Consider the following 27,711-nt stretch of genomic DNA (forward strand, 5'->3'; position numbering starts at 1 on the left):
TGTGGCCAACAGTTTTACTAAAAACTTGTGTGAGGTATTTATTTGCGCTTGATTGCAGTGGAAAAGGATGCAGTTGAAATTTGGTTTGCCAGTAGGTTAACATAATGTTCTCATAGGCTAGGCCTACTGATGGTCATTTGGGGAGCATGGATGTCGTGCCACACAAGCACACACACAAACCACAAACACACAAAGGCAAATGGCCCTTCAAAGAATTGACCAGTAGGTGGCAGTAGAAACAACAAGGTTGGCGTCGACGCTAACCAGCTAGGCGTAGAGCTAAGCTCAGTATCAAATATTTCACTCAATCAGAACCTGCTTCAGTCCAAAGCGGAAGTAACATCCCTGTCTGTATAACTTCACTGTTATTGTTTGCTGATGGGAAGAAGGGTAAGATATGCATTTTTTAACAAGTACCTGTTGTAATGTGTGTATGTAGACCCTATACCAATTGGGTTATGTTTCACTTTTGATGTAATTAAGTCAACAAACCTTTGACTGTAGATTTGACTACCTCTGGAGCTAGTAGCTAGCCAGTAAGCTACCCTACTAGCTGACTGCCTTAACAAGGCTAACTTCACACACGGTGAAATATTGTAATTACTTGATTGTAAAGCCATTACAAACGCACATTTTTCATATCCAGGTAGATTTGAAAACACCGTGAATGACTGTCAACGTCAGCCACCGGTAGCTGTTGAGTTGAATTGAGTTGCACATCTGGCTGTTCACATTTACCCATAACGTTAACTTCTCTTCTTTTAACGTCACAACCAATAACAAGCTATTCTAGCTAACCTAGTTATGCTAGCTAACTGGGAAGTAGAAATGCCGGGTCGTTTGCTGTTTTCCCCTAATACAAGTTATGAGTAAGACATTGAAGTTATCTTTGTTCATAGATATGCACAAGAAATATCAAACGTGCACTTATGGGCTAACGTTACTATCACTTTTACTTATAGCTAGCTAGTTAGCTCGCTAGCTAACTAACTTAGTTGACTAGCGAGCTAACCAGTTAGCCACCTATGATGCTGTTTACTTTGCCTATGAGAAGTTTACAACTGTAGTTGTTCTACAGTTTTATTGTTTTTTTACATGTCTGAATATGAAATGTCACTGTTTTTGAAAAGGCATCGCGTGGACCATTCTACCGGTAGGTTTAACCTGCCAAAATGAAAGGAGTCTGAAACCACGTCACGACATCTCCGGATACGACCAGCCGTTCAGGTACGTTAAGGCTCATCATTATGTGTCTGTTGGATAGACTGGATTAACTTTAACAGTCAAGTATTCAATTTGTGTTGTCTGCCTCTCGTAGACCTTCAAAGGGCGACTCCATGCTTTCTGATGAACTTGATTCCAAGCCTGAGGTAAAGTACGTTAGTAGTAATACACCATGCGACTGACCCATAACACTTGACGGGCTTTGTCTTGATCCAATCATCCAGCAACGTTAATGTTTTGTGTGTTTTTATAGCTGTTGGTTGAGTTCGTGCAGAACGCCTCCATTCCACTTGGTCAGGGTCTGGAGGAGCCGGATCCGAAGAACACCTGTCTGTCTCTCCAGCCGCTGCCAGCAGATAACTCCATATGCAGCCAGCTTCAGCTGACAGGTAGCGACCCTCCCTCAGTGTCAGCTCATCTAGACTTTCTGATCAGTCTCTCTGCTGAAGCAGCTGATGGCCAGGCACTGACTGTACAGCTGCCATGTGCTTGTCTCATAGAAAACATATGGAAAATTAATGTAAGGCCCATTTGCTTGTGAATTTGTGTGCCAAGTCATCAAAATGTCATGTAAAGTGAAAAAGCTTGTCATGGTGGCAGCTGAGGAAGACCTAAATGGTATGACAGACGGATGTGCAGCCTGTCTGTGTGACATCATCTGTACAATCACTTGATTCCACCACAAAATAACTCCTGATAGCACATCAATCCCTCAGTGTTTGTTTTACTGTCCATTTTCCTCCTTCACTCACTCACATGTATCACTCTGTCTGTTTTTCTCTGCTTCTTACTCTGTCTGTGTGTGTGTGTCTGTGTCTTTGCCCCTCACTGTGTCCATCTATCTATCTATCTGTCTTTCTCTGCTTCCTACTGTCTCTGTGAGTCTCTTTCTCTCCCTCTATTTTGTTGTCTTGTGCTTTGCTGGTTTTGTTTTCATTTTTTTGTGTGTGTGTGTGTGGCGGGGGGTGGGGTTAATATAGGTTGTTTTTATTGCTTGTTGGTTTCCTTTTAACTGAAAGGAAACATAAAAGTCTCTCTCTCTCTTTCTTTCTTTCTTTCTTTCTTTCTTTCTTTCTTTCTTTCTTTCTTTCTCTCTCTCTCAGAGAGTGCGCTCCGTCACACTGGCTCCACAGAGCTTCCTGAGTTTGGGGCAGAGCGGAGCACCACCATGGTGGTGCAGCTGCAGCCACGAGTGCCCAGCCCAGCCCCTACCCCCCTCAGCCATGACCATGCCCCCAGTCACATGCCCATCATGCACGACCTGCAGCAGCAGGACAGCACCTCCTACGTCCTGCTAAACCTGGCCAAGGGTAAGGGCTTCAACTCGAGACGCTTGAGCGATACAGCCGCATTCAGACAGAAAGAGATCAGCAGTGATTTAACAACGAGAGACTGTGGAGTTAGTGAAATTTAACTTAAAGCAATTACAGGCAAAATAACAGTTTGCGATTTGAGATGTTGTGCGACAAAGTTGGCCTGATCTCTTAAAACTCTTGAACTAAAACTATTCAACAACATTGGTATTGGAAGTTCATATTTACACCATGCTGTGGATTCCTGATTATTCACCTCTGTGTGTGTGTGCGTGTGTGTGTGTTCAGGTCTAGCGGCGTCGGCTGAGTCGCTGGTGTTTGTGCAGGATGAGGTGGATGAAGCGGAGGAGGAGATTTCAGCGGGGGAGGGGGCCGATGGAAGTGCCCCCTGGTACTTGCGGGTACAGGAGCTGGCACACGACAGCCTGATCGCTGCCACGCGGGCACAGCTGGCCAAAGATGCCAAAGACGCCAGGGCCAACAGCAACAGTAAGCACCCCACACACCCAACACCACCCCCAGGGCCAACAGCAACAGAAAGCACCAAATCGATGCCGGCACAATACTTTGCCCACAATAATGATAATATGGCCATACACCGATTCTGCAATACTCAATACATTGCAAAATATTTATTTCCGATACATCATTACACGATATCTGTTTAAATTAAGAAGATAAATGAGAATTGGTATTTACTCTCTGCAATTTACAACTGAATTGAAACAGTTAACAAAGTGCATAGAGGGTTAGCTTAGTGCCTCTTAAAAATATAAGAATAGCTTGAAAATGGGAACTCTATTGTCTATTTTCTTAGGTGAACATCTCAATGGCTACCAGTCTGAGGGTCCAAAGAAAGAGCAGGTGTCTCGTGGTAACCGTGGTAATGCGGAAAAGGTACTCAGGTGTCCGTATGAGAACTGCCACCGGACTTTTACCTGGCCTGCACACCTCAAGTACCACCTGAAAACACACAGGTGCGACGACAGTCATGCTATATTAGGTGGCCTCGGTGTGTGTTTGTGTGTGTGTATACTTTTGTTTTAGGGATATTTTGCATGTTGGTGTTTGTGTAACTTCAGTCTTATCTGAGTGTGTGTTGTGTGTTCCCATCATACCTACATGAACATGCATGTTTAAGGCTGTCCACTTGAGATATATCTACGGTACTTGTTTGCTGATACGTGTGTGTGTGTGTGTGTCTGTGTGTGCGCATGTGTGTTGTTCAGAAATGACCGGACATTCCGGTGCGGTGCAGAGGGCTGTGGGAAGAGCTTCTATGTGCTACAGCGCCTGCAGGTACACATGCGCACACACAACGGAGAGAAGCCCTTCACCTGCCCAGAGCGCGGCTGCGGTAAACGCTTCACCACCGCCGGCAACCTCAAGAACCACCGACGCACGCACACAGGTGGGTTGCCCGCACCACACACTTAAAGATGACATGGAATGGAAAACTGTTTTACCTTGGATTTAGTTAAGTTTAGTTTATTTATTTAGCACACATTTACATCAATGGTGCAAGGAGGGAACGAAGCCCAAAGGACTTGTACAAGAGTTTCTCCCCTTTTCAATAATTACTCAACTGTAAAAGGTTAACAAATAAACATTTTCAAACAAGGGATGAAAAGTACAGATACACTCAATATTAATTGAAAACTGAAACTGAAAAATCAGGAGACAAAATATGAAAGTAGTCAAAGAGGGATGGAGAAAGAATGAGATAGATAGATAGATTGGATAGGTGGATGTGATCGATAAAATAATGATGAAACAAAATGGAGAGGGCAGAAAGTCACTAGATGATTCATGATAGAAGGAGGTGTTTTTAAGCTGTTTTTTTAAAGAGTGAGTGGGAGGCTATGGATCTTAGTAGCGGAGGTAATCCATTCCATAGCATTGGGCCTCTATAAGGCATATTAAATTGATGGTGTGATGAGCGGATAAAGGGTACAAATAAATTGTTATTGTTATTGTGTCTTGTACGATGTGAATGAATGTTTAATGACAAAGTAAAGAAAGATTGAAAAAATCTGGGAGATCTTGGTTTCTGTAAATAAACTTGTGAATGAACAAATATATCGATAGATATTCAATTTGTGAATTGGTAAAATGGAAAAATTAATAAAAAAGTGGTGCTGATTTGTGGAATACAGTGTTTCCCAAAGAATTAAATTCCATTTGTGGTGGTTGGTTTGCAGAATTAACTTGAATGCAACAGTTTTTAAACAAATTAGCACAGCGTGGTTATGATGCTAATTGCTATAGATGCTAAAACAGATTAAAGCACAATTTAGTACAACCTGGAAAATCATTGTGTGGCCAATAAGTCAATGTATGGCAAACACTGGAATAGAGAGAGTTCGGTGCACGGCCATAAAGCTACCGTGCACGGGAAACATGGCTCTTCCACGCAAACCATCCCTCTGATCACCGTCCCCCTCCACATGTTACATTACCACCTCGAGTTGGTGATTCAGGAGGAAGTTTTTGGGGCGCCTGTTGCGAAAGGTCTTATCAGCGTAAAGCTCACTTAGTTATTCATGTGAGTGCCAGATAACCATGAGGGGGCGCTAGATATCTGCAAAATTTGGCAATTTTACTTCCCAGCCTAATTATAGGGTTGTAAATGAGCTTGTAAAATAGCAAGGAAACATACCTTTCCGACAGGCACTTCCAAGGACACCCAAAGCATTGCAGGGTAGCTCTAGATAGACTAATGTAAGTCAAGTGCCACTCTAGTTGGGTCTGCTGTCAATAGTAGAATCCACCTGCCCATAGTGAAATTTTCATTGGATTCAGAATGCCATGTGCAGGGCTAGAGACCATTTGATTGATCTTGGCAGTTTGTGTGTCTATGTGTGGTCGTGCAGGAGAGAAGCCATTTCTGTGTGAAGTGGACAACTGTGGACGCTCATTTGCAGAGTACTCCAGTCTGCGCAAGCACATGCTGGTGCACTCAGGTGAGAACACACACACACACACACACTTCTCTAACTCGGGACACACAAATGCACACTCACCTCCTCCCTTAGTCAAACGCCCCTTAATGAGAAGAGAGCAGCCCTCAATTTGTTCTGTAACTTATTTAAGTGGTACCTCCATAATCATGAATCTGCATTCCGATCTGCTTTTACCCTCTGAGAAACCTCCATCTGAGGCATACAGCACACTTTTAACCGGTGTGTTTTTGTGTGTGGCACCTCAGGTGAGAAGCCTCACCAGTGCAGTGTGTGTGGTAAGACCTTCTCCCAGAGCGGCAGCAGGAACGTCCACATGAGGAAACGCCACGGTGAGGAGTCCCTCGGCTCAGAAGGTGCAGACGCAGGTACTGATGCTAGGGGCTGATGAATCTAATTTGTCATGACCTGCAATGGTATTGAAAGCAGCTAAAGATATTCTTGCGTATGTTGGCATATTCTGTTTGTCTTTAGTTATAGATCCCAGGCACCGTTTTGCTTTATAGTAGTAACCTTTTAGGGGTCAAAGGACTTAGTGAAAATAAATGTTTTGAGGTGCTTTTTGAACATGGGCAGGACTGGTAGACTGTTCCAGAGTGTGGGAGCATTGGCAGAGAGAGCCCTGTCCCCAAAAGTCCGTCAACCTGGTGCGGGGGGTGGCCAACAGGTCCTTGTCAGAGGACCGCAGGGAACGTGGAGTGTAGAGGTGGAGGTATTGTGAGGTATTGTGGTGAGAGTCCATGGAGAGATTTGTAGGTGAGCCGGAGGATCTTGTATGTGATGCTTGACTTGACTGGCAACCAGTGGAGCTGACACGTAGGTAGGCCAGGATGGGAGAAGAGACTGGGCTAAAATCCACACCACGGGTAGGGGCTACACAAAGTTATATTCCCAGCAGTACACCACGGGTAGGGGCTACACAAAGTTATATTCCCAGCAGTACACCACGGGTAGGGGCTACACAAAGTTATATTCCCAGTAGCATGTTGATGTATGTGGTGATGACGACAGGCATGAAGCATCTCTTTGGTTCTAACCCAATTACTGTCTCTCTCTGTCTCGTTCTTTCCCTGCCTCTCTTTCTCCCTCTCTCCTTATTTTGTGTCTCTTGCTTTCTCTCTCTGCCTCACTTGTACCCTTTCCCTGTCTCTCCTTTTTTTCTATTGTCACTTTCTCTCATTCTCATCTCCCTCTCTCTCTCTCTCTCTCACTTTCCCTGTCTCTCCTCTTTCCTTTTCTCCCCTCTCCTGCTATTCTCTGTGTCTCTATCGCTATCTCTCCCTCCTCTCAGGAGAGGCGCTGACGCACAGCAGCATCCTGGAGGCCGACGGGGCTGCCGCCAGTGATGCCATGGTCACCATGACGACGGTGGAGTCCATGAATGTCCATCACACAATGCTGCGAGGGCAAGGTAGGCAGGATCTCACGCTCCCTCCTCCTGCACTAACACAGCTGGCCCCTCACTTTCGGCCTCTACACACAGTTGCGTTCCGTCAACGCATGCCAGTGGGTGTTCCCGACGGTAGCTATGCAAATGACTTGAAGTATAACCGTAATTTGATTGGTTGGTGCCGTTCGTCGATTGGCTTGATTGGCCGGTGCCGTCTGTCGGTGCAGCAACAGCTGAACTTCTCAACGCGAGTGACGGAGAAACGCGACGCAACGGACCCACAATTCAGTTCGGCAACGGATGACGTGAGCCGATGTAAAGTGAAGGGGATGTGTCTCCAGCACTGCAACGCACGCAACTGTGTGTAGAAGATGTTACTCACTTTCCCGCTCTACAAAGACCGCAAGTCACCCTTTAACGGATCCAGCCATGGGTTACGCATCCCCGAACTCCGCTGTGCAACGGGTCGAGTAACAAGCAAACATTTCCAAATAAAAAAAATAATTTAACATTTAACAAGAAAAAGCCACATTCTCCATAAACACAGCTTTGGTACGGGAGAGGAACTAGTGGCGGAAAGAAGGTCTCCAATTGGCATCAATCAGTATTTTGTCCGCAATACAATAATACATTCAATAAAAAATAAAAAAAAATTTCATTGATATCAAATGGGTTCAAAATAAGTTTATAATACCATCAGTGTCACTCTTCTTGCACTTTTTCCCCCAAATCTAAGGTATGAGCTACACCAGGCGCGTAACTGAAGCTGCCTGCTCACGACGCTTAAAATCCATTTTAGATGAATGGTCTATTTTTTTTCAACGCGACGTCGCCCACTGTCACGCCTGGTGTAGCTACTTCCATTGCTCTCTCTCTCTCTCTCTCTCTCTCTCTCTCTCTCTCTCTCTCTCTCTCTCTCTCTCTCTCTCTCTCTCTCTCTCTCTCTCTCTCTCTCTCTCTCTCTCTCTCTCTCTCTCTCTCTCTCTCTCTCTCTCTCTCTCTCTCTCTCTCTCTCTCTCTCTCTCTCTCTCTCTCTCTCTCTCTCTCTCTCTCTCTCTCTCTCTCTCTCTCTCTCTCTCTCTCTCTCTCTCTCTCTCTCTCTCTCTCTCTCTCTCTCTCTCTCTCTCTCTCTCTCTCTCTCTCTCTCTCTCTCTCTCTCTCTCTCTCTCTCTCTCTCTCTCTCTCTCTCTCTCTCTCTCTCTCTCTCTCTCTCTCTCTCTCTCTCTCTCTCTCTCTCTCTCTCTCTCTCTCTCTCTCTCTCTCTCTCTCTCTCTCTCTCTCTCTCTCTCTCTCTCTCTCTCTCTCTCTCTCTCTCTCTCTCTCTCTCTCTCTCTCTCTCTCTCTCTCTCTCTCTCTCTCTCTCTCTCTCTCTCTCTCTCTCTCTCTCTCTCTCTCTCTCTCTCTCTCTCTCTCTCTCTCTCTCTCTCTCTCTCTCTCTCTCTCTCTCTCTCTCTCTCTCTCTCTCTCTCTCTCTCTCTCTCTCTCTCTCTCTCTCTCTCTCTCTCTCTCTCTCTCTCTCTCTCTCTCTCTCTCTCTCTCTCTCTCTCTCTCTCTCTCTCTCTCTCTCTCTCTCTCTCTCTCTCTCTCTCTCTCTCTCTCTCTCTCTCTCTCTCTCTCTCTCTCTCTCTCTCTCTCTCTCTCTCTCTCTCTCTCTCTCTCTCTCTCTCTCTCTCTCTCTCTCTCTCTCTCTCTCTCTCTCTCTCTCTCTCTCTCTCTCTCTCTCTCTCTCTCTCTCTCTCTCTCTCTCTCTCTCTCTCTCTCTCTCTCTCTCTCTCTCTCTCTCTCTCTCTCTCTCTCTCTCTCTCTCTCTCTCTCTCTCTCTCTCTCTCTCTCTCTCTCTCTCTCTCTCTCTCTCTCTCTCTCTCTAAGACTTGGTAAGGGCTTAATGTACCAATTGCCAATTGTGTGTACCGACAAAGGCTCTAATCTAATCCATCTAATTTCATCTCTGGGTGTGATCACGAGAGATTTCTTAATTTGCTGACACTGACGTATGTAGTCCTTAAAGCGCACACACAAAAAATCCTGAAAGTTATCTACATTTTTTTGTTTTTTTATTTCAACCCAGCCCATGCCTGAATTCCAGAACAGTGGCTGATGGGATCTGCATTCTGGCTCATGGTGGTGCAGTGATGTTTTATCTGCCAGCCTGAGTCAAACTCAAGAATAATGTTAATTGCTTTGTGCCGCATGTGGATCCATCTCCCCGGTGGAGTTTTGGGTGTTGTGACACCACCCCTCTAACTTCTGTGGTTTGTGTTTTCTCCTCAGACTCGGTGGTGGTGCTCTCTCCGCCCCATGACCTGGTCTCCATGACGACGGGAGGTCATTCCTATGGCGAGGACGTAGTGGCTCTGCTCTAGCCCTGGGCTTTTGTATATATGCAGTCACTGTAGAAAGCTCACTCACTCATTCATGTAGATATGCCATTTTCAACTCTGTGTTTTAGGGGTTTTGCCATAAAAAATAAACATAATAAGATTTGTACAAACACTTCTCCTCCCACACTGTAGTTGAAATGATTCAGTGAGGTCCGAAGACATGGTGTGGTAACACAAATGAAGTTTTAATAAATCCAAAAGCACCTGTAAATATATAATTTGTCTCCAGTGATCATTTGTTCTATTATAAATAACCTGAAGCAACAGTGATGAGACCAGCACCTATTAAGACCTGAATCCATAAAAACTTGCTAGAAGTAATTATTTCTTTTTTAAATGTATGACCAGCAGTGGTTCCTTATTTCAGTTTCCATCTTGAACAATTAGTCCAAGAATGTTTTAACAGCATGAATGTAAAGCAATACAGTATTGCTAAAGCACAACAGTGATAGCAAACCTGCACCTGTTAAGACCCAAATCCATACAAAACCAGTTCAGGCCAATATAGTAATTGAAGTAGTTTGTCTCAGGTTAGCATAAGTGAGCAAAAGTTGCCCTGTAAACATAAAACTCCAGCCTCAGGGACCTAGTAAAGACTTTGGGAAAAGTCTTGAAAGCTGCACTAACTGAATAGAAGTAACAGTACCATGATATTGGGAACAGAGTCCAGCAATGGCGTAAGTGATGTGTCTCCAAACCCTACATTTTCAATGAACTGCCCTTAGCTAGCTAACAGATGCCTATTTTGTATGCTACCAGAGATAAAAACGAATTAGATGCAGTGTATCTACTCAAGTCTATTCTAAAAAGGCACAATTGCATTCCATAGTTTTCAATCTCATCCTAAAAAGAAAACTAAAATTCTGGTTTCACAGATGTTCACAAAACAATAATTCATCAATAACTTGTCATTATGAGTGTCAGAAAAGGCCGACATCCTGTTTCAATTATACATGGCAAGACTTTGTAAGATAAATGCTTACATTTATCATATAGACCTTTGAGCCATTAAAAGTAAAGCAAACAGCCTTAAGTGTATTGAAAGTCAATGTGTTATCATGGCTTATCTTACAAACACTTTAATCTACACACACACACACACACGTGTACCCTGTGTGTTAAGTGATACCTGTTACGTTGGGAGATGTGAGTATTAACCCTTAAAGGTGTAGGTTTTTGAACATTCTAAGTTCCGCAACAATTGAAGGTTCTAAAATTCTATGTTGAATTCAATGAACCCAGATATTCTTTAGAATGTTAATTTCCCAACATTCCCGTCACACCGGTGTGACGGTACTCCTTTAAGGGTTAAGGGTCTGACCCAGCTGATGCCCCAGGCCAAGGGCCCATCAGCGGTGTGCAAGTGCGCTGCTGTCTGGGGAGGCATGGCCCTGGTGGATTTTGATGCTCTGGAAGTGTTCCAAAATGGCGCCCAAAGCCCAGCTGGTCTCCACACCATTCACCTTCTTAGTCAGCTACACAATAGAGACGTGGGAGAGAGAGGGAGGGATAGAACAAAATTATTTCAGTATTCGTTCAGTTTTCATCATTTTATTGTACCACATTCATTATGATTTGATAGGGTTACCTCACATAGGAACAGACATGGGGAAACTCAGCTTTAGAAAGTAAAAGTTCTTCTATGTATCTGTGCCATTTATTCACTAATAGCACAACTCTTCAGCCCGAGAGATCGGCTAATTAGTGAGAGAGTGTTTTCGCTGCACAGGTAGATTGGTTAATTGGTGAGAGTGTGTTTTCGCTGCACAGAGAGATCGGCTAATTAGTGAGAGTGTTTTAGCTGCACAGGTAGATCGGCTGATCAGTGACCCTAGATTCACACGCTTGCGTTGCGTTACTGCATGGCGGTGGGTTTTCCCGACAGTCGGGGGTGTGTGCTATGGCGTGTACCTTGAAGCATAACCGTAATTTGATTGGCTGATGCCTTGCGTAGATGTCCGTTGGCGTCAGCAAAAGTTGAACATTTCTCAACTTTTTGACTGGAGCATAGCAACGCGATGGGAGCGACAATTCACTTCGGCAACGGATGACAAAAGCCCATTGCATCTCCTGCACTGCATCAATGCAAGCGTGTGCAAGCACCTTGAGAGAGTGTTTTCGCTAAACAGGTAGATCGATTAATTAGTGAGTGTTTTGCTGCACAAGTAGAACGATTAATTAGTGAGTTTTTTCGCTAGATTAGTAGATTGGTAGCCTAGAGGTAGATTGGTAGCCTAGAAATCTAGACGCGCCCCTAGCGGCAGCAAATTACATTTGCTGCCAGGGCTAGTCTAACAACTCTCCATTGGCTTGTGAGCTCCAGAAATCGAAACTCAATCAGGCCAATGAAATCGAGTCGTTAGGTGGGCTTAACATAATGATTGATGGCAGAGTTGCAATGGTTTGGCTTGAATTCCCTGCTACTTGAAAACAAATAAGATGGATGTTGCTGTTGGCGGAACAGTGTGACACGAAAGTTAAGCTTTTATTAAGTTGGCAAACGCTTGAACTAGCCAACTAGCTCTGCTGGTGGGAAACGATGGGACCTATAGCTGTGCAGCTGTCCCATTATGGCAGAGGGAATTTGAAAGACAACTGATTATCCCACCTCTCGGACTGAGCACTGCGAACGGTGAGTGCCCAGACCCTAAGCATTTTAAAGGGGGGGTTCAGGATTTTGGACATAGGACCTCATTTCCAAGCAAGCAAGTGTGATATTTATCAGTGGAGACCGCTTTTCAACACGCTTTCATCCAGTCCTTCTAATTGCAGAGTTCGCGAGGTGCTAGGCTAGCGCAAGTCAACGGTATGTGCTAGCCTGCCACTAAAAAAACAGTCTTACCCACTCCAAAGTACACCCAAGGCAAATAAATTATAACGCCAGACTATCGGATGTAAATGTCTGTATTGATAGTTTTATTTCTAACATTATTCTATCCTTGCATTTCAACAACGATTACATTTTGAGGGACTAGTGTCTTAGCAGCGGTGGAATTATACTTGCTCCAGTTAGTAGTACAAAAAAGTAAAAAAGTAAAACAGTAAAGCCGCGACTCCAATGGGGATACCTAGTAGTAGCCTTTGGTAATATCAGTCCGCTGAGATGCAAAAAAAATGACTACTACCAACTTCAGGGAACAAAGTATAACTATTGCAACGCGATGCAGGGTAGTTGTATTTCTTACACTATTCTATCAACACAGACATTTACATCGATTGTCTGGAATTTGCCTCGAAAGTGTCCTTTGGAGTAGGTAAGACTGTTTTAGTGGCAGGCTAGCACATACCGCTGACTTGGGCGCTAGCCTAGCACCCGCTAACTCTGCAATTAGAAGGACTGGATGAAACGTGTTGAAAACGGTCTCCACTGATAAATATCACACTTGCTTACTTGGAAATGAGGTCCTATGTCCAAAATCCTGAACCACCCCTTTAATGTGGGTCTGGCTCGTCAGGCTAGTAGATTGGCTAATAAGTGAGAGTCTTTTCGCTGCACAGTTAGAGCAATTACATGATAGGACATTCAGTCAGAGTTTCTCACCTTCGTGCCCATTACTGCCTACAATCGATGAGGCCGCCTTCACTCTTGACCTTTGGCGAGAGCCTCTCGATCGGGATATGGATCTGACCTGCTGCTCTCTCCCCCAATATTCACTACATTGAATTCTGAGCTGCTGAAGAAGCCCAAAGGAGATAACTCCTCTGCCATCAATAGAGGGCAGCTTTTGAAAGTGACAGGTCATGCCCAATGGATTGGTCTCTCAAAGCTCTATGGTTTCACAGCACTACAATCATGACCAACGGGGTCTATTCACCTGTAATGCAGTGTTGTCTCTGAAGCCGAAGCCATCTTTCAGCAGGCAGGTGATGTAGGTGATGTCCATGCAGAGAAAAGGACTCTCCAAGCGATACTTGGCCATTTTGTTGCAAACTGGAAGGGAAGTAAGATAAGTCAAGATAAGCCCTCAACCTTGTTGAACAAACAGTACAGCTCTCTCACCATTAAAGGCAATGTGTGACATTTAACTAGAGCTCCCACAGACAGAAAAAATTACTGCTTTCAGGAAGATGAAAAATCTACAACCTTTCATATCATCAATAAACTACAAAGACACAAAGTTGTTTGACAGTCAAGCGCAGGCTGTTGAGTGCTCTGAGCAGGGATCTATTTTCTTAGGCCAACAAAGCACTAAGCACCATTGCATCCAAAGCACATAATCACTTAGGAAAATGCCTAGCAAATCCCTGACTATTATATTCTGCTGTGTAAATAAATAATATATGAAACAATACATGAATAATACAAGGATACAAGGAAGTTTATTGTCACATGCATATAGTTACTGGAAGTAAGAAATGCAGTGAAATTATGTCTGGTGTCAGCCTATTTGTGCAAAGTGGGGGTAAAAAGTGCAGAAGAGGGGTTTAGTAGATCATGGCAAGGGCTGCATAAGAAAGGTGAGGGGAGGATAGGAATTGGGGAGGGGGGCACCAACAAGGAGCACCCAAGACAACAGGGGCAAGAAAAAACTCCCCACCAAGGAAGAAACCCTTGGGCAGATCCACGGCTCAAGGGCCAACCCAACCTGCCAGGGTCTTGGTGTGTGTGTTGGGGGGATGACAGGAGATGTGATAGTGTGCTGTGTATGTGGGGGAGAGGGCAGTGCAACATGTGTGTTGGAGAAGCTTCCCTCATGAGACAAATGTGCTGTGTATTGGGGGCAACAGTGTGCTGTAAGTATGTTGGGGATGTGTGTTGGAGAAGCCCTGATGAAATAATGTGAAATAATGTGCTGTGTATGTAGGGGAGAGGGGGGGCAGTGTACTGCAAGTATGGTGAAGGGACTTACTATTGCAAGCAGAGTACTGTATCTATGATGTATGTGAGTGATGAAGATGTGTGCATATGCAGACAAGTCCTGCAATGTTAATAGTAGGCTGAATACAGGTGGGGTCTGAGTCAGAGGCAGTGAGTGAGTGAGTGAGTGAGAGAGAGAGAGAGATTGTGTCTATAGACCCTTTCAACAATAAAAACAAAAACAATGCTTGAACGTTCTATTTGGGCCCCAATCTACTTCCTCTGCATTAAGATAACATATGGAATGTTCAAAAGGAAGTATTGTGGGGCCAACTATGATGCTGATAATGGAACTCTCTTGAAAGGGTCCATAGACCCTTTCAACAATAAAACAAAAAAACAATGCTTGAAACGTTTCTATTTGGGCCCCAATCTACTTCCTCTGCATTTAGATAACATATGGAATGTTCAAAAGGAAGTATTGTGGGGACCAACTATGATGCTGATAATGGAACTCTCTTGAAAGGGTCCATACTCACCTTCTTTGGCTCGCCTCTTGTAGTCTTGGACCTTCACCATCCCACCTTGTCTCTCATCTACCAAACACAGGACACACACGCACACACACACACATCAAATACAGCTTACATAGAACACACTGTGTAAGTGTGAGTGTGTGAACGAGAGAGAGAGAGAGAGAGAGTGAGTGTGTGTGTGTGTATGTTTATGTGTTCTGTAGGGGTGTTTTTCTCAGTGATGTTGAAGTTGATGAATGATTAGACTCGACAATGCCACTGCAAACATCTTCAGCCCTAGCCAAGAATCTCCTTGATATTACACAACCTTTCATTAGAGTTTAAGTGTTAAGTGACAGTTATACATATATTGTGTGACAAGACACAGTTCACACTGAAAGAATAAAATATTGTATTTAAAAATAATAATTTCCAAAATACCAAATGGGTACAAAAAACTAAGTTCATAATCCAATCAATGCCCCTCCTATTGCACTTTTTAACTGCTTGTGCTGTTGAACACTACTAATAGCTCTGCTGTTGGAGTCAGTGTTTAACGACACAGACATGTAGTTTCTTTGGAACTGAGTAAAGCGTTTCAAATCTTCATCCAGAAGTTTGTTTGTTAGAGTTCCAAAACGATTTGGTAAGAGCTTACTGTACCTATTGTGTGCACCAAAAAGGCTCTACTTAAAGCCATCTCATTTCATTTCTGGGTGTGATCACAAAGAGATGTCTTAATTTGCTGACACTGACGTATCAGGGACTTAGAGCACACACACACACAAATGTGCCTGAAGTTATCTACATATTTGAAGCAGTTATACATAAACACAACCCAGCCCATGCCTGAATTCTGCCTACCGTGGCCTGCCTCCGGTGTACACACCCCCTAATACGGAACAGAACACACACACCCTAACACTGATGTCAGACACAGACACACACACACACACATCTGAGGCCTGCCTCCAGAAGAGTGCAAACCCTAATGTAGAACACACACTGTAACACTGATATAACACACACACACACACACACACACACACACACACACACACACCTACCTAGGACACCTGCCTCCACTATACACACACCCTAATACGGAACAGAACACACACACCCTAACACTGATATCAGACACACACACACACACACACACACACACACATCTGAGGCCTGCCTCCACAAGAGTGCAAACCCTAATGTAGAACACACACTGTAACACTGATATAACACACACACACACACACACACACACCTATGAGGCCAGCTGCCACAGCGATGTCGAAGTAGTAGGAGAAGGCGTAGAAGACGCTGGAGTCCTTGAGCCCATAGGGCTGATGCACGATGCCCTTCACCACGTGCTCCATCTCCTGGTAGCACAGCCGGTAATTAGCGTACCCTAGCACAGGACAAACACAGGAGCATGATTGGACAGGCTCCAGAGAGACTGGCGTGTGATTGTCTGTCGCCTCTCTCTTATGTGCCTGTCCAGACAGACAGACAGACAGATAGATAATTGATCCCTAGGGGAAATTCAAGGTCACAGTAGCATACAGACAACATACACACACACATTCACTAACAGCACAAAAAGTAATTAAAAGTATATAATATAAAAAACACAACTAAGCAATAAGGACTGTAGAAGATAAAGAATATACTAAATATACTAAAATACAAATTATACTAAATAAAACTTAATCTATTCTAAATCAATCGACTTAATCAATTCTAAAAAACAGTATCCACATAGTGGGTGATTAATCAATCAGGCAGGATTGGACAGGCACAAAAGAGAGGCGTGTGATTGGACAGGCACAAAAGAGCTAGGCATGTGATTGGACTACAACAGGAAAAACACAGCAGATGAGAAGCAAATTGGACTTAGATTACTTGAAAGCGATTAGACAGGAAGCCTACACTGCAAAAAATGAATTCTAACCAAGTGTTACTGATCTTATATTAAGATTAAAAAATCTATTTGGTATTGTTTTTAGTATGAAAAGACTTACCTAGCGCCCTCTCAAAAGATCATTTTGACTTAATTTAAGAAGACCAACTTATTTTAAGGAGTCTTATCAAGACAAATTTGCTCAACGCACTGGCAGACAAATTTGCTTGTTTTTAGGACAAATTTGCTTAACGCACTGGCAGACAAATTTGCTTGTTTTCAAGATGAGTTGTCTTAAAATAAGTCAATTTTTTTTTAAATTAAGTCAAATGATTTCACAAGAAAGCGCTAGGTAAGTCTCTTTATACTGAAAACAATACCAACTAGTTTTTTTTATCTTGATATAAGATTAATAACACTTGGTTAGATTTTGTTAGATAAGCAGTTTTTGCAGTGTATGATCAAACAAAACAACCAAGCTGGTGTATCATTTAAAGAATAACTGCCTTGTGTCTGTAGGATGTACGTCAGACCTAAATCACTATCAGAATAAGCAATTGCTCCAAAGGGGACCTGCATTAAATGTATATGGGACTTGAAGAGAGAGAGAGAGAGGGAGAGGGAGAGAGAGAGAGATGTGAAAGTTGAAAGAGTCGAGCAGTACTCACCATCAGGGATGCCACTGATTTTATAGGTGAGGCCACCAAAACTCCAGTCTTCCCTGAACTTCTTAGGCAGGCAGGTGCTCTGAAACACCCTCCACTCTAGACCTTAGAGAAAAAAACACACACACACACACACACACACACACACACACACACACAGTTACAGATTGCTTACTCATCTGATCTGACCTTTCCAAAGAACAATGGTGACGCAAAGCAGGATCAGCTAAGTGGATGGTTGACCAACCCCAGTCCTTATTACGCTGAGTCCGGGCCACTATTTAAACCTGATGTCATGCAGTGTCAGAGTGACTCGACTCTTCAAACCACTCAGTCTGTTAGACTACACTTACACCATAATGAAAGGCTTTAGACTACAGAAATATTCTTTCAGTGTCTTTAAGTGTGCCTTGTCACACAATATATGACATCATGATTGTAACTTAACACTTACACTCTAATGAAAGGTGGTGTAATATCAAGGAGATTCTTGGCTAGGGCTGAAGATGCTTCCAGTGGCACTGCTGAATCTAATCGTTCATGAACTTCAACTACACTGAGAAAAACTCCCCTACAGACTCCCGAGAGCACGCGGGCACACACACTGCGCAGAGGACAGAGTGTGTGTGTGTGTCGGGTCAGCGGAGGCAAGAGCGTCGCCGGGGCGATAGAGTGTGCACGAGTGTGTGATGACCTCCCGTGTATGTGTAGAGTGTGTGTGTAACAGGATAGATAGGGAGTGTGTGTGCGTTAGTCGACGACGGCAGACATGAAAGCAGTGGTGATGAGAAACACTCAAGATTCCAATTACCTTCAGCTCCCAATGCACCCAGCGCAGCCAGACGAGCCGCTTTGATTCCATTCCCCAGGTAGCTGAAAAGACACACACACACACACACACACAGATACAGTAAAAAGGATCCTCACCCGTGACGCACCAGACTGTTACCAGGAGCGCAATTTTTACTTGCTACAGTACACACACAGATACACTAATCGCTTAGTGCTGGACTTATGGTTCAATTATGGATAACACTACTCATCTTTTATCTATATACAGTTCTGGGAGAACACATTAGATCAGTGTTTCCCAAACTTTTTTATATATATTTTATATATATATATATATATATATATATATATATATATATATATATATATATATATATTGGCCTTTTTATGCCTTTAATGACAGGACAGTGAAGAATGACAGGAGGCTAGTGGGAGAGAGAGTCAGGGTGGGATCCAGAAGGGACCACGGGCTGGGAATGGAACCCGGGTCGCCGGCGTACGGTGCAGGTGCTCCAGCCAGTCCACCACGGCCGGGGCCCACTTTTTAAAAATGACAGATCGCGACCCATTTCACTTCAGATCTAACATGTAATCACCAATATTGTTTTAGGCCACAGGTTCTCAAACTTTTCTATGCCCCCCCCAACCATTCTACAGTGCCATATCTAGATACGTAATAGCGCCTAGGTCTGGCCTACTACCACTACTATTACAGGGATTGGTGATGCACTGACTCCTCAGTTTCCTTGCTATCTCATTATAAATGTGTAAGCTAACATGCGTGTTTGTTCTGTATGTTGTTTGGTGTTGTTGGGAGAAATTGCTCACAGTAGGAAACAAGATGGCTGCTACTGAAGCCAAACCAATACATGTTTGCATGACCTCAGACACACACTCCTCCTAAATAAGTTTTCTGTAAGAAGGCCACATGCTACTTTAATACAAATTATAGGGTGAAGTGAAGTAGATGGAGACTCTAGTTTCCATGCAACTTATTGCTTCAAGTGGCCATTAACGACGTTAGCCTCCTAATGTCAGAACCTAACAGGAAACGGCAATCCAAACTAGCAGCACATGAGGTACGTGGAAATTAACTCACTGAAAAGGTCCTTCTCTCATCTCAATGTCAGCAACTGCTTCAGGGAGATCTCACACAGTATTGTTAATTACAGAAACACTACATACAATAGCAATTAGGGTTTCAGTGGTATACCGACATGGTGGAACACTGTGGTATGAAAGCTAGGTCATGCATTTATCTTACTGTGTGCATTGGCTTTAAACTGACACTGAAAAACAAATTGAAGCTGAATAGATGTGAAGGGGCTGCCAAAGAGGAAACATATCAAACACGCTCGATCATGTTTGGGAACACCATCCTGAAGCATTCCCAGAAATGTACAAGCAAAAACACACTAAAGACAAAGAAAACACGCTAAGATAATACTGTAAACCATAATATTTTCAATAGAGACAATCATCATACCAAGAAAATCTCATAGTGTTGCAACCCTAATAGCCAAGCCCACAAATGTAAACAGGAAGTGCTGCCTCTCCTTGCCTAATCAGCCTCTTAATCACCTGATGGCAGGCACTAAAGCACATGCTCTCGGTGAAGAACATAAACAAACCCGTTGGGACCTGCCCAAGGCATGTTGGCAACAACTAATTGCAACGTTGACATTTCAACCCATGAAAATGAACCAATGTCAATAACTGGTCATCCCTGACTAGCTATAATACATTTGTACAGTTTACTGAAAACACAGAACTGGTCACCCCTGACTGTAGCTGTAATCAATGTATACAGTGTACTGAAAACACAAGAAGTGGTATGCAGGCCAAAGTATAAGGCCAAAGTTGATTACAGCGGCTTTCCCTGTTTTATTCGCTGACCCTGTTTGTAAAGTCAATTTGACAAGTCACCCAGGACTGAGTTATTATGGGGTTAAAAATAAATAAAGCAAATCTAATTAGACTGTATTTGTCTTTAAGTACATAATCTAGTATGAATGAATATATCACATGACTACTGTCCTTAGGTCAACAACAACGTTATGCAGTTAATGTCTTACCTATGGGTATAGAGCTCATATGTAGTGTTTATGAGATCAAACTTTGCTGTGTGGTCTTCAGGCGCACTTTCAGTAGTTTTCTGTGAAAACAAACAGGAAATTGATGAAAACAGGAACTCTTTTTACACACAGTGCAACAACTACTGCACAGCCGTATGCACAGCATCACTTGCACATGACACAACATCTTTGCAAAGCCATCATGCACAACTTGGTTTCCACATTCCGGACACAGAAAGACAAGCGGAGCAATTGCTCAACTAACCTTGCGTTTGGGGAGGAAAGTGACCAAACTAACCTTGCGTTTGGGGAGGGAAGTGACCAAACTAACCTTGCGTTTGGGGAGGAAAGTGACCAAACTAACCTTGCGTTTGGGGAGGGAAGTGACCAAACTAACCTTGCGTTTGGGGAGGAAAGTGACCAAACTAACCTTGCGTTTGGGGAGGAAAGTGATCTGAGTGGATCCCCCGCCAAGATCCAGGATCCCCACCGTGTTTTCACTCATCGTCTGCATGTGACCTGCACAAGCACATTTAAAACCATTCACTTATTTATCTGTGCCTTTATTAAACGATTCTACCAACACATTAAATGTACAGACATAAGACCTTTTCACACAGAGATCACGCTAAATTTGCGGGAAGAGGGGACGTCTTTTTGCCGTCTTTTTGTGTCTGAAAGCGAGGTGAGTCTTAATAGAGCCAGATTGTATGCTTAAAGCCTGAGACAGAGTATATAGTTTAAAAGTTGAATTTAGATAGTGTAATGGATGTTGATAGACAGAAAGTTGAATGGATGTTGATAGGCAGATTATTTAATGGATGTTGATGGATAGTTTAATGGGTGGATGAGTGAATGGTTTGAAGAGGATGAATGGATAGAAAGTTGGATGGAATGTGCCTTATATCCTTGTAGAATGGAGAGACACAGAGAGAGTTGGCCTAGTTAAGCAGAAAGCAGTTGATACAGGTGCAATCAGTTTAACTGGCCCTTTGATGGGTCCTAGTAGTGAGCAGCTGGAAGTCGATACAGGTGCAAATCAAGTTAATTAGCCCATTGTGATGTCATCAGCCCATGTTAAGTCTATGGGGAAAAATAAGCTTGTTTTTTATTAATATCTCAAAAAGTATAAAGTTTACAAAAGTGAAAAATACATTCCCCACGTGTCCTTTTCAAGACCTACGTTACAAAGTTTGAACGAAGTTTCTACGTTAAACGGTTAAAGCTGAATTGCTCTGTTGGTTTGCAAGCTTGTGTGTTTGCCTGCGTCAGCACTGATGACTCACCTGTCAGGTAGTTCAGCGTCACCCAGGCTAGGATTCCTACAGGGGAAAGATTAAAAAAAAACTTGTGGTTTAAAATCACACACAAGCGCACAAAAGCTATAATATCGCCAAACAACATTAATGAACAAGTCACATCCCTGTTTGTTTACAAGTGGTTTAACATCAGATTAAGTGCTTAACAGGTGCATTTTTGCAACGATGTAAAACGCTGATTTGCAACCTCAGTCCAATTTCACAGGTACAAAGACTCGGTCTCAGCTTATCTTATATCTTATAAAAACGCTGATGAGCCATCCAGTGCCCACAAACACCACACCTTACTTACACTCACACAAACTCATGTAATTACACATTCTGAGACGCACACCCACACAAGCACACACATGACAGGACAGTCCTAAAGGAGCCCGTTTTCTGCTGTGTCGTCTCCAGCGCTTGGCATTCTGGGTAATCCAGAGACATTATGGCGAGTTTGTGATGAAGTGGATGGCTGTGGCGCCACTTTGAGCCCACAAACACAGCTACTGACAGGAGAGGTTATTAGGAGCTTAGCGACTTAACCTCGGCAAACATGTTTCCGCAAAAAAAACCCACTAGACTGCATATTCGAGAAACCGCAGAGTGTGTTTACGTAGGTGCAGTTCACCAACACACACAGACAGTGGCAGAGGGCGCATTGAACTCCGCTTGATCCAAGGATTCCAACTGTACCTAATTTTTCAAAGTTATGTGCATTAACACATGGCTAAAATGCAGCTTTGTTAATTGCAGAGCCCCCTACAGGTCAAAGGGCACCAAATTGTATGTGCCTCATTACAGAGTCCCTGTACCAAGTTTGGTTTTGATACATGAAACTGTTGCTGAGATATGACTTACTTCCTGTTTGACGGCTTTGCCGCTGATTTTGATTGACTTTGACGGGTGAACTCTTTTGAAAATCAAGTCGTTCTAGTAACTTTAGTGGAGCTTGATCTGAAGATCATGTACGTAAAGGCCCCTATTGTGCACCCGGCGCAAGGTGGCACAATGCACGACGCAAGGCTTATTCTTATCTTACACTCAGTAATGTGATGATTTTTCGCCATGCGCTCCACTATTATCAAACCTTGCACCCAGGGGTGTGGTAATTATCAATTAAGGTGTGGTCTGGTGCATGATCTAAAAATCGCTATCTTACACACTCTAAAAATCATTATGCCACTGACCAAGAAAAATCTGGTCTATAGCGAAAGGCGCATAGAAAGCACAGTTGAAGATGTCACGAGATGTAAGCAGCAACTCCTCTGCAGGATAAATACCCTTAGAAATTTTATTCAGTCATTCGAACATCATTTGCTTTTTGTTACACCCAAAACACACCCATGACTGATTAAGAAACATATGAACAACCCTGTTCCACCAAAAGCGCCCAATGTTTGAACACATAAACAAACGCGCCATTAAATTAGTTAATGTGGCCTGGGCACGCCTTTAATGTCACCTAATGTAAACTTTTACGCCTCTGACCATCCGTTTCTGATCGCCAAAACAGAGCCCAAAGTTTCATGAAGATATATGTGACCTGTAAAAATTTTGTTTAGTTCACGATAAAATCCAATATGCCTGAAAAGCCAATATGGCCGAAAAACATAGGTCTTTGCTAAAGCAAGCACACTAAAAATAGCTTACTCAGGCTCAACACATGTCCGGACGGACTTGTGCCACATCAAGGCTAAAAGTGTGTCCTGGTCAACAGTTCTCTGCCTTACCTTCATCGGTGCCATCCATGATGGTGACGCTGTCTTCTGGTACCAGGAAAGGTGATTCATCAAAGGCGTCCTGGACCTGGGAGACCAGAGAAAGACCACTACAGCTGAATCGTGACAAATATTACATCTCAGGGCTTTCAAAATTAATAAATACTGTAATCCCTAAATATTAAAAAGTGATAACTTTAAGTATAATGAATCATAATAAGTATAATTAATAATAATTACATGCAGTATGGGGGGGTGGTACAGCAGGTAGCATCACCACTTTGTAAACGGTTGACTGCAACCGTTAAACGTGCTTTAAGGACCTATACCTTTCACCTTTTAGAAACCTGGCCCTCTCTGGTAACATGTCATGCAGAACCCAGCCCGTTTTCAACACCCAGCCCACCCCACCCATCTCCCATACCTCACCCAGTAGATCCCAACCCATCTCCGGTTCTCCCTAACACTGGTTCTCTTCTGAAACTCGTCCAGTAGAACCCATCACAAGGTTCTCACCAGTCCCCACCCTTCATTTTCTTTTCCAGTAGAACCCTCCCCATTTCCGGTTCTCTACACCCCAGTACCTCATCCAGCAGGGCCTGGGCTTTCTTGGCGGGAAGGAGCCGCAGGCCGGCAGTTGCTCTTAGAACCACGGGGGTTCTTTTCCACTCCAGACGCGGAACCGTCTTCTTAGCCACACGCAGCAGCTGCCGCACCGTCTCTCCAGCCTACACACACACACACACACACGAAAACACATCCATACACATACACATATATATCTATATGAATGTATACAGTATATATTATATATACTAAACACGCAGATAAACACATATTTTAATGCTTACACAATCAAGCATACATACACTTGCACGCACACAAAAACAAACCCACATTCATATGCGGGCGCACACACACAGAAGCATAAATCTTTAATTGTGCATAAGCAGCATATGTACTATATATGCATACCAAAACACAAATGGGTACAAACATTTTTATGTGTATTAACGCACATTCACACACATACAATTTCCTTGAATTTCCCCTGGGGATCAATAAAGTATCTATCTATCTATCTATCTATCTATCTATCTATCTATCTATCTATCTATCTATCTATCTATACAAACATTATGCAAAACACACATGATGAAACAGCCTCGACACACAGCTGCACACATACATTAATCCACACAGATCTAAATTAAGACTAAATACTTAATAAACTGAGCTGTGTTATGTTTTAGCCTTAATAGTGCATTAGTGGTCTGAGACAGAAAAAGATCCCTGGCCGTAATGTATAATGACAGTCATTGTGAACTTACAATCTCAGGCATGTCGGCAAACGCAGACAGACCAGGTTTAACAGAATGGAACATTTCATTATCCAGAACGGGCAGCACGTCTGAGAGATGAAATGCATGAACAACATTAAAAAACACACACACACACACACACACAATTGCATTAAGAGAATGGTTCAGTAATGATGTGTAAACAAGAGATGGCAGAGATGCAAATGAAAGGGAAAACAGGCAGCGAAGGACTGTACATTGGAAATGGAAATGTACATTTGATGATGAGAGAACAAGCGTTGTCATCACATTCCTCCCCGAGTCCCTTACATCACTTTGGGTAAACAAAATGTATTGTGAAAAGGAAGAGTTTTTTTGGCCTTTCTTAGCTGTGAGGAAACTGAGGCTCAGAGGGAAGAGCGAGGTCTTGTTTTCATGCCCAAACTGTCGGTCAAAAACCTGACTACATAATCCAGCACATCAAACTGGATCCCACGGCCAATATAACCAAACAGGACAACATACAGCTCTCTCTATCTCAAATACATACAACGCATACAAATATTTAACCCATTAACAACAACCATCATCATCATCATCATAACAACAACAATAATAAGTATAATCATACATATATCACACCCAAAGCACAAATTGCTTAACATCCCATCCAAGAATTAACAGAAAAAAAGAAAGGTAATAGCCTAGGACATAAACTTATTGCAACGGGACCACTCAGAATAGTAGCTCAGCTTACCACTCAAAACTGCAAACAAGTTAAAACCAGGAGACTGATGAGAGATAGGCTACACACAGGAATGAAAACCTCAAGCAGGCCACAGACAGGCCACAGACATCGCCTACAGGCACAGAGCCCAGGACGAGAAACACAAGGTGCTACAAACCACCACAAGTCATGGGTACCCAAGAACTACACATACTGATAAAAACACACACATTTTATATACTTTATTTGATTCCAAGTTACATTAGGGATCAAATCTTCTGAATAATCCAGTAGATTAAAGCAGTTCAGCAATCTATCGTGAGTTTACAGATTCAAGGGTATAGAAAGCATCGCCTCTTCCAAATAAACATGCTTCCTACACACACACACACACACACACACACACACACACACTTTAAAGCACTTTACTTTACAGTGTAAAGTACTTTAAGGGAAAAGACCCTGCTACATATACTGATAGCACACACCTGTCTTACAGTGTAAAGCACAAAGAAATGAGTTAAAGCCAAGGTGAGAACGTCTGTCTGCATACACTGCAAACTGAAACCTTCTTCTTTCCTGCAACCACTTAAGCTCTTCATTACTGTGTACTGAGAAATGTAGCATTAAAGGAACGACTTCACAAATCTAGGTGCCATACAGATGCCTGCTCTCCCTACTCCTCCTCCTCTTTCTCACCTGGCCCAGACTGGATGAAGGTGTAGATGTGGATGCGTGTTCCCGTGCTGCCCGCGTCAAACATCACCCCATAGAAGATGCGGCTGGCGTTCGCTGGCCGTGACAGCATGGGCAGGACACTGCCCAGGTTGGCGGCGATATCGATGCCGCTGGCGCCGGTGCCCTGATGGGCAGAGCGGCAGCAGCCAACCAGAGCCCACAGGAAGACCAGGACGGGGCGAAGGGACATCTTCAGAGATGCAGCAGGTCACACCGGGATGGACCGTCACCAGCTACCAGTGAGGGAAGCTCTACAGAAACAGAGAGAGAGAGAGAGAGAGAGACAAACATGCACACAGAATCTGTTTGCAAACTTTCACACAGAATATAAAGGCAAGGCTGGCAGCTGACACAAACACTCCCACAAAGCTCATTTAAATGTTGGATGATTCCGCTGCCTCCCACCACTACACTGGCTGGCTGTGGCCCAGGTCTGGCCCTGAGCTGGCATAGATCCAGGCTCTAGTCAGCTGATAGGGCCACCAAAGCATACCAGCTAGGCCTAATTTCAGACTCAAATTAATAATCTATTATTGAATGTCATTCTGACCATTTGTCTATCAGTGGCTGGTAGATAGCCTATTCACAATTTTAAAAGGTTAATTTCCAACCCTGCATTTCCAACCAATTTTCAAACCCGCATTAAAACCCATGAAGCAACATAAACATAAGATTTGCCTAATACATTTTTACATCATCTATCAAGATTAACTTAGAACAATGCCTTCTACACTATTCAGATCAACAACAAAAAAAACCTTTGATGATTGTATGATGGGGAGAAGCCTTGGCTTACAGTGCGTGTCAACCAGATGTTTACGCTACTTCACAACATAAAATTACATCAGACAAGATACTGTGACAGGCAGCTGAGTTTAAAAATGTTACTGCAGTCAGTCAGTCAGTCGAGAAAAGGCATTGCTACTCGAAAAAGTGGGGTCTGAACTACGAACTTACTTTAACAGTACGTTTACATTACCTAGTAAATGTATCATTGGCTTTCTAGTGTTACAGGGTAAGCCAGCAAGTTGTTCACGTCAGCAAGTTGCCTGATTAGCCGGGTGCTAACGTTAATATAGTGGACTAACTTAGACACCATGACATTATTTAATCAAACACAATATAAACAAAACGGCTCAGAGATTAAAGTTACAGTTGGTGAGCACGTTTGTATTTGTGGTTAATGTTGTCAACTTTGTCCGTTTTGTCCTGCACAAAAGTATCAAAGTTAAGTTTAACTGGGCAAGCTAGTTAGCTGCCATGCTAACTAGATATCATACATGAGATAATGTTAACGCCATCAGTTGATATAGATTCTACCTGTCGTAAGCGGAGTTGGAATCCTGCACAGAAATGCCCATTTTCATTTCCAGATTAACGTTCACACCATAACGGAGCCTATTCAACAAAAAATCCGGCTTCAATCACTTAACCCGAGGCACAACTCGCCTGCTAGGAGCTGTGCCAAAATTAGCCAGGTCTGAATCACCTTACTCGTTTACTCCACAAGCGTGTTACATGTAGGGATGACATGCCAATGTTACAGTTAACGTGTTACTATACATGGCTACGGTAACGGATGAATTAACTCCTGGGTGACTAAGGTTTGGCATGACGCACAAATATAAGTAACCTAGTTAGAATCTACGCGGCTCTGGAGTGTGTGCACAAACGAAAGTAAAGCTGCCTGACAAAGCAACGCAACAAAATAGAAATGATGCGGTTCAGAAATGGAATCATGGCGTTACAGTAGGCTTATTAAGGCGTTTGTGAAATTCATAAGCTTCTAATGGTGCTTATAAGCTTTTCATGGGCACATTTCATGTTGCAGGAGTTGGGATCATGTTTGTTTGGGATCCGAACTCAAGCTGTTTTCCACGATGTAAACACCTCTGGTTTGAGGTTAGAGTTAG

At 43.3% G+C, this 27,711-nt stretch overlaps 2 protein-coding genes across 4 annotated transcripts; one reads left to right on the top strand and one right to left on the bottom strand.

The window, feature by feature from the left end:
- The first annotated feature begins 284 nt into the window (after positions 1-284).
- On the top strand, positions 285-9,486 carry znf410 (zinc finger protein 410). 3 transcript variants are annotated; one of them, XM_048250337.1, is made up of 12 exons: positions 285-390; positions 1,131-1,227; positions 1,319-1,370; positions 1,478-1,613; positions 2,328-2,534; positions 2,826-3,026; positions 3,355-3,514; positions 3,767-3,948; positions 5,411-5,500; positions 5,746-5,865; positions 6,789-6,908; positions 9,159-9,486. In XM_048250337.1, the coding sequence occupies exons 3-12, from the start codon at positions 1,338-1,340 to the stop codon at positions 9,248-9,250; spliced, it is 1,341 nt and encodes a 446-aa protein (XP_048106294.1). In that variant the 5' UTR covers positions 285-390; positions 1,131-1,227; positions 1,319-1,337; the 3' UTR covers positions 9,251-9,486. The 3 variants fall into 3 exon arrangements, with proteins under 3 accessions (XP_048106294.1, XP_048106295.1, XP_048106296.1); XM_048250338.1 differs by lacking the exon at positions 9,159-9,486 and adding an exon at positions 6,074-6,219 and having other exon boundaries at positions 6,789-6,866; XM_048250339.1 differs by lacking the exon at positions 9,159-9,486 and adding an exon at positions 6,074-6,209 and having other exon boundaries at positions 6,789-6,845.
- On the bottom strand, positions 9,435-27,480 carry LOC125299181 (ectonucleoside triphosphate diphosphohydrolase 5-like). The gene is made up of 14 exons (XM_048250340.1): positions 27,119-27,480; positions 25,760-26,049; positions 24,364-24,443; positions 23,617-23,760; positions 23,045-23,120; positions 21,297-21,332; positions 20,441-20,529; positions 20,011-20,090; positions 17,955-18,016; positions 17,147-17,248; positions 15,843-15,986; positions 14,606-14,662; positions 13,084-13,199; positions 9,435-10,743 (listed from the first exon to the last, which is right to left on the bottom strand). The coding sequence occupies exons 2-14, from the start codon at positions 25,986-25,988 to the stop codon at positions 10,618-10,620; spliced, it is 1,341 nt and encodes a 446-aa protein (XP_048106297.1). The 5' UTR covers positions 25,989-26,049; positions 27,119-27,480; the 3' UTR covers positions 9,435-10,617.
- Between the last annotated feature and the right edge of the window lie 231 nt (positions 27,481-27,711).

Source organism: Alosa alosa, chromosome 8 (assembly GCF_017589495.1).
Source record: "Alosa alosa isolate M-15738 ecotype Scorff River chromosome 8, AALO_Geno_1.1, whole genome shotgun sequence".
Classification (NCBI taxonomy): Eukaryota; Metazoa; Chordata; class Actinopteri; order Clupeiformes; family Clupeidae; genus Alosa; species Alosa alosa.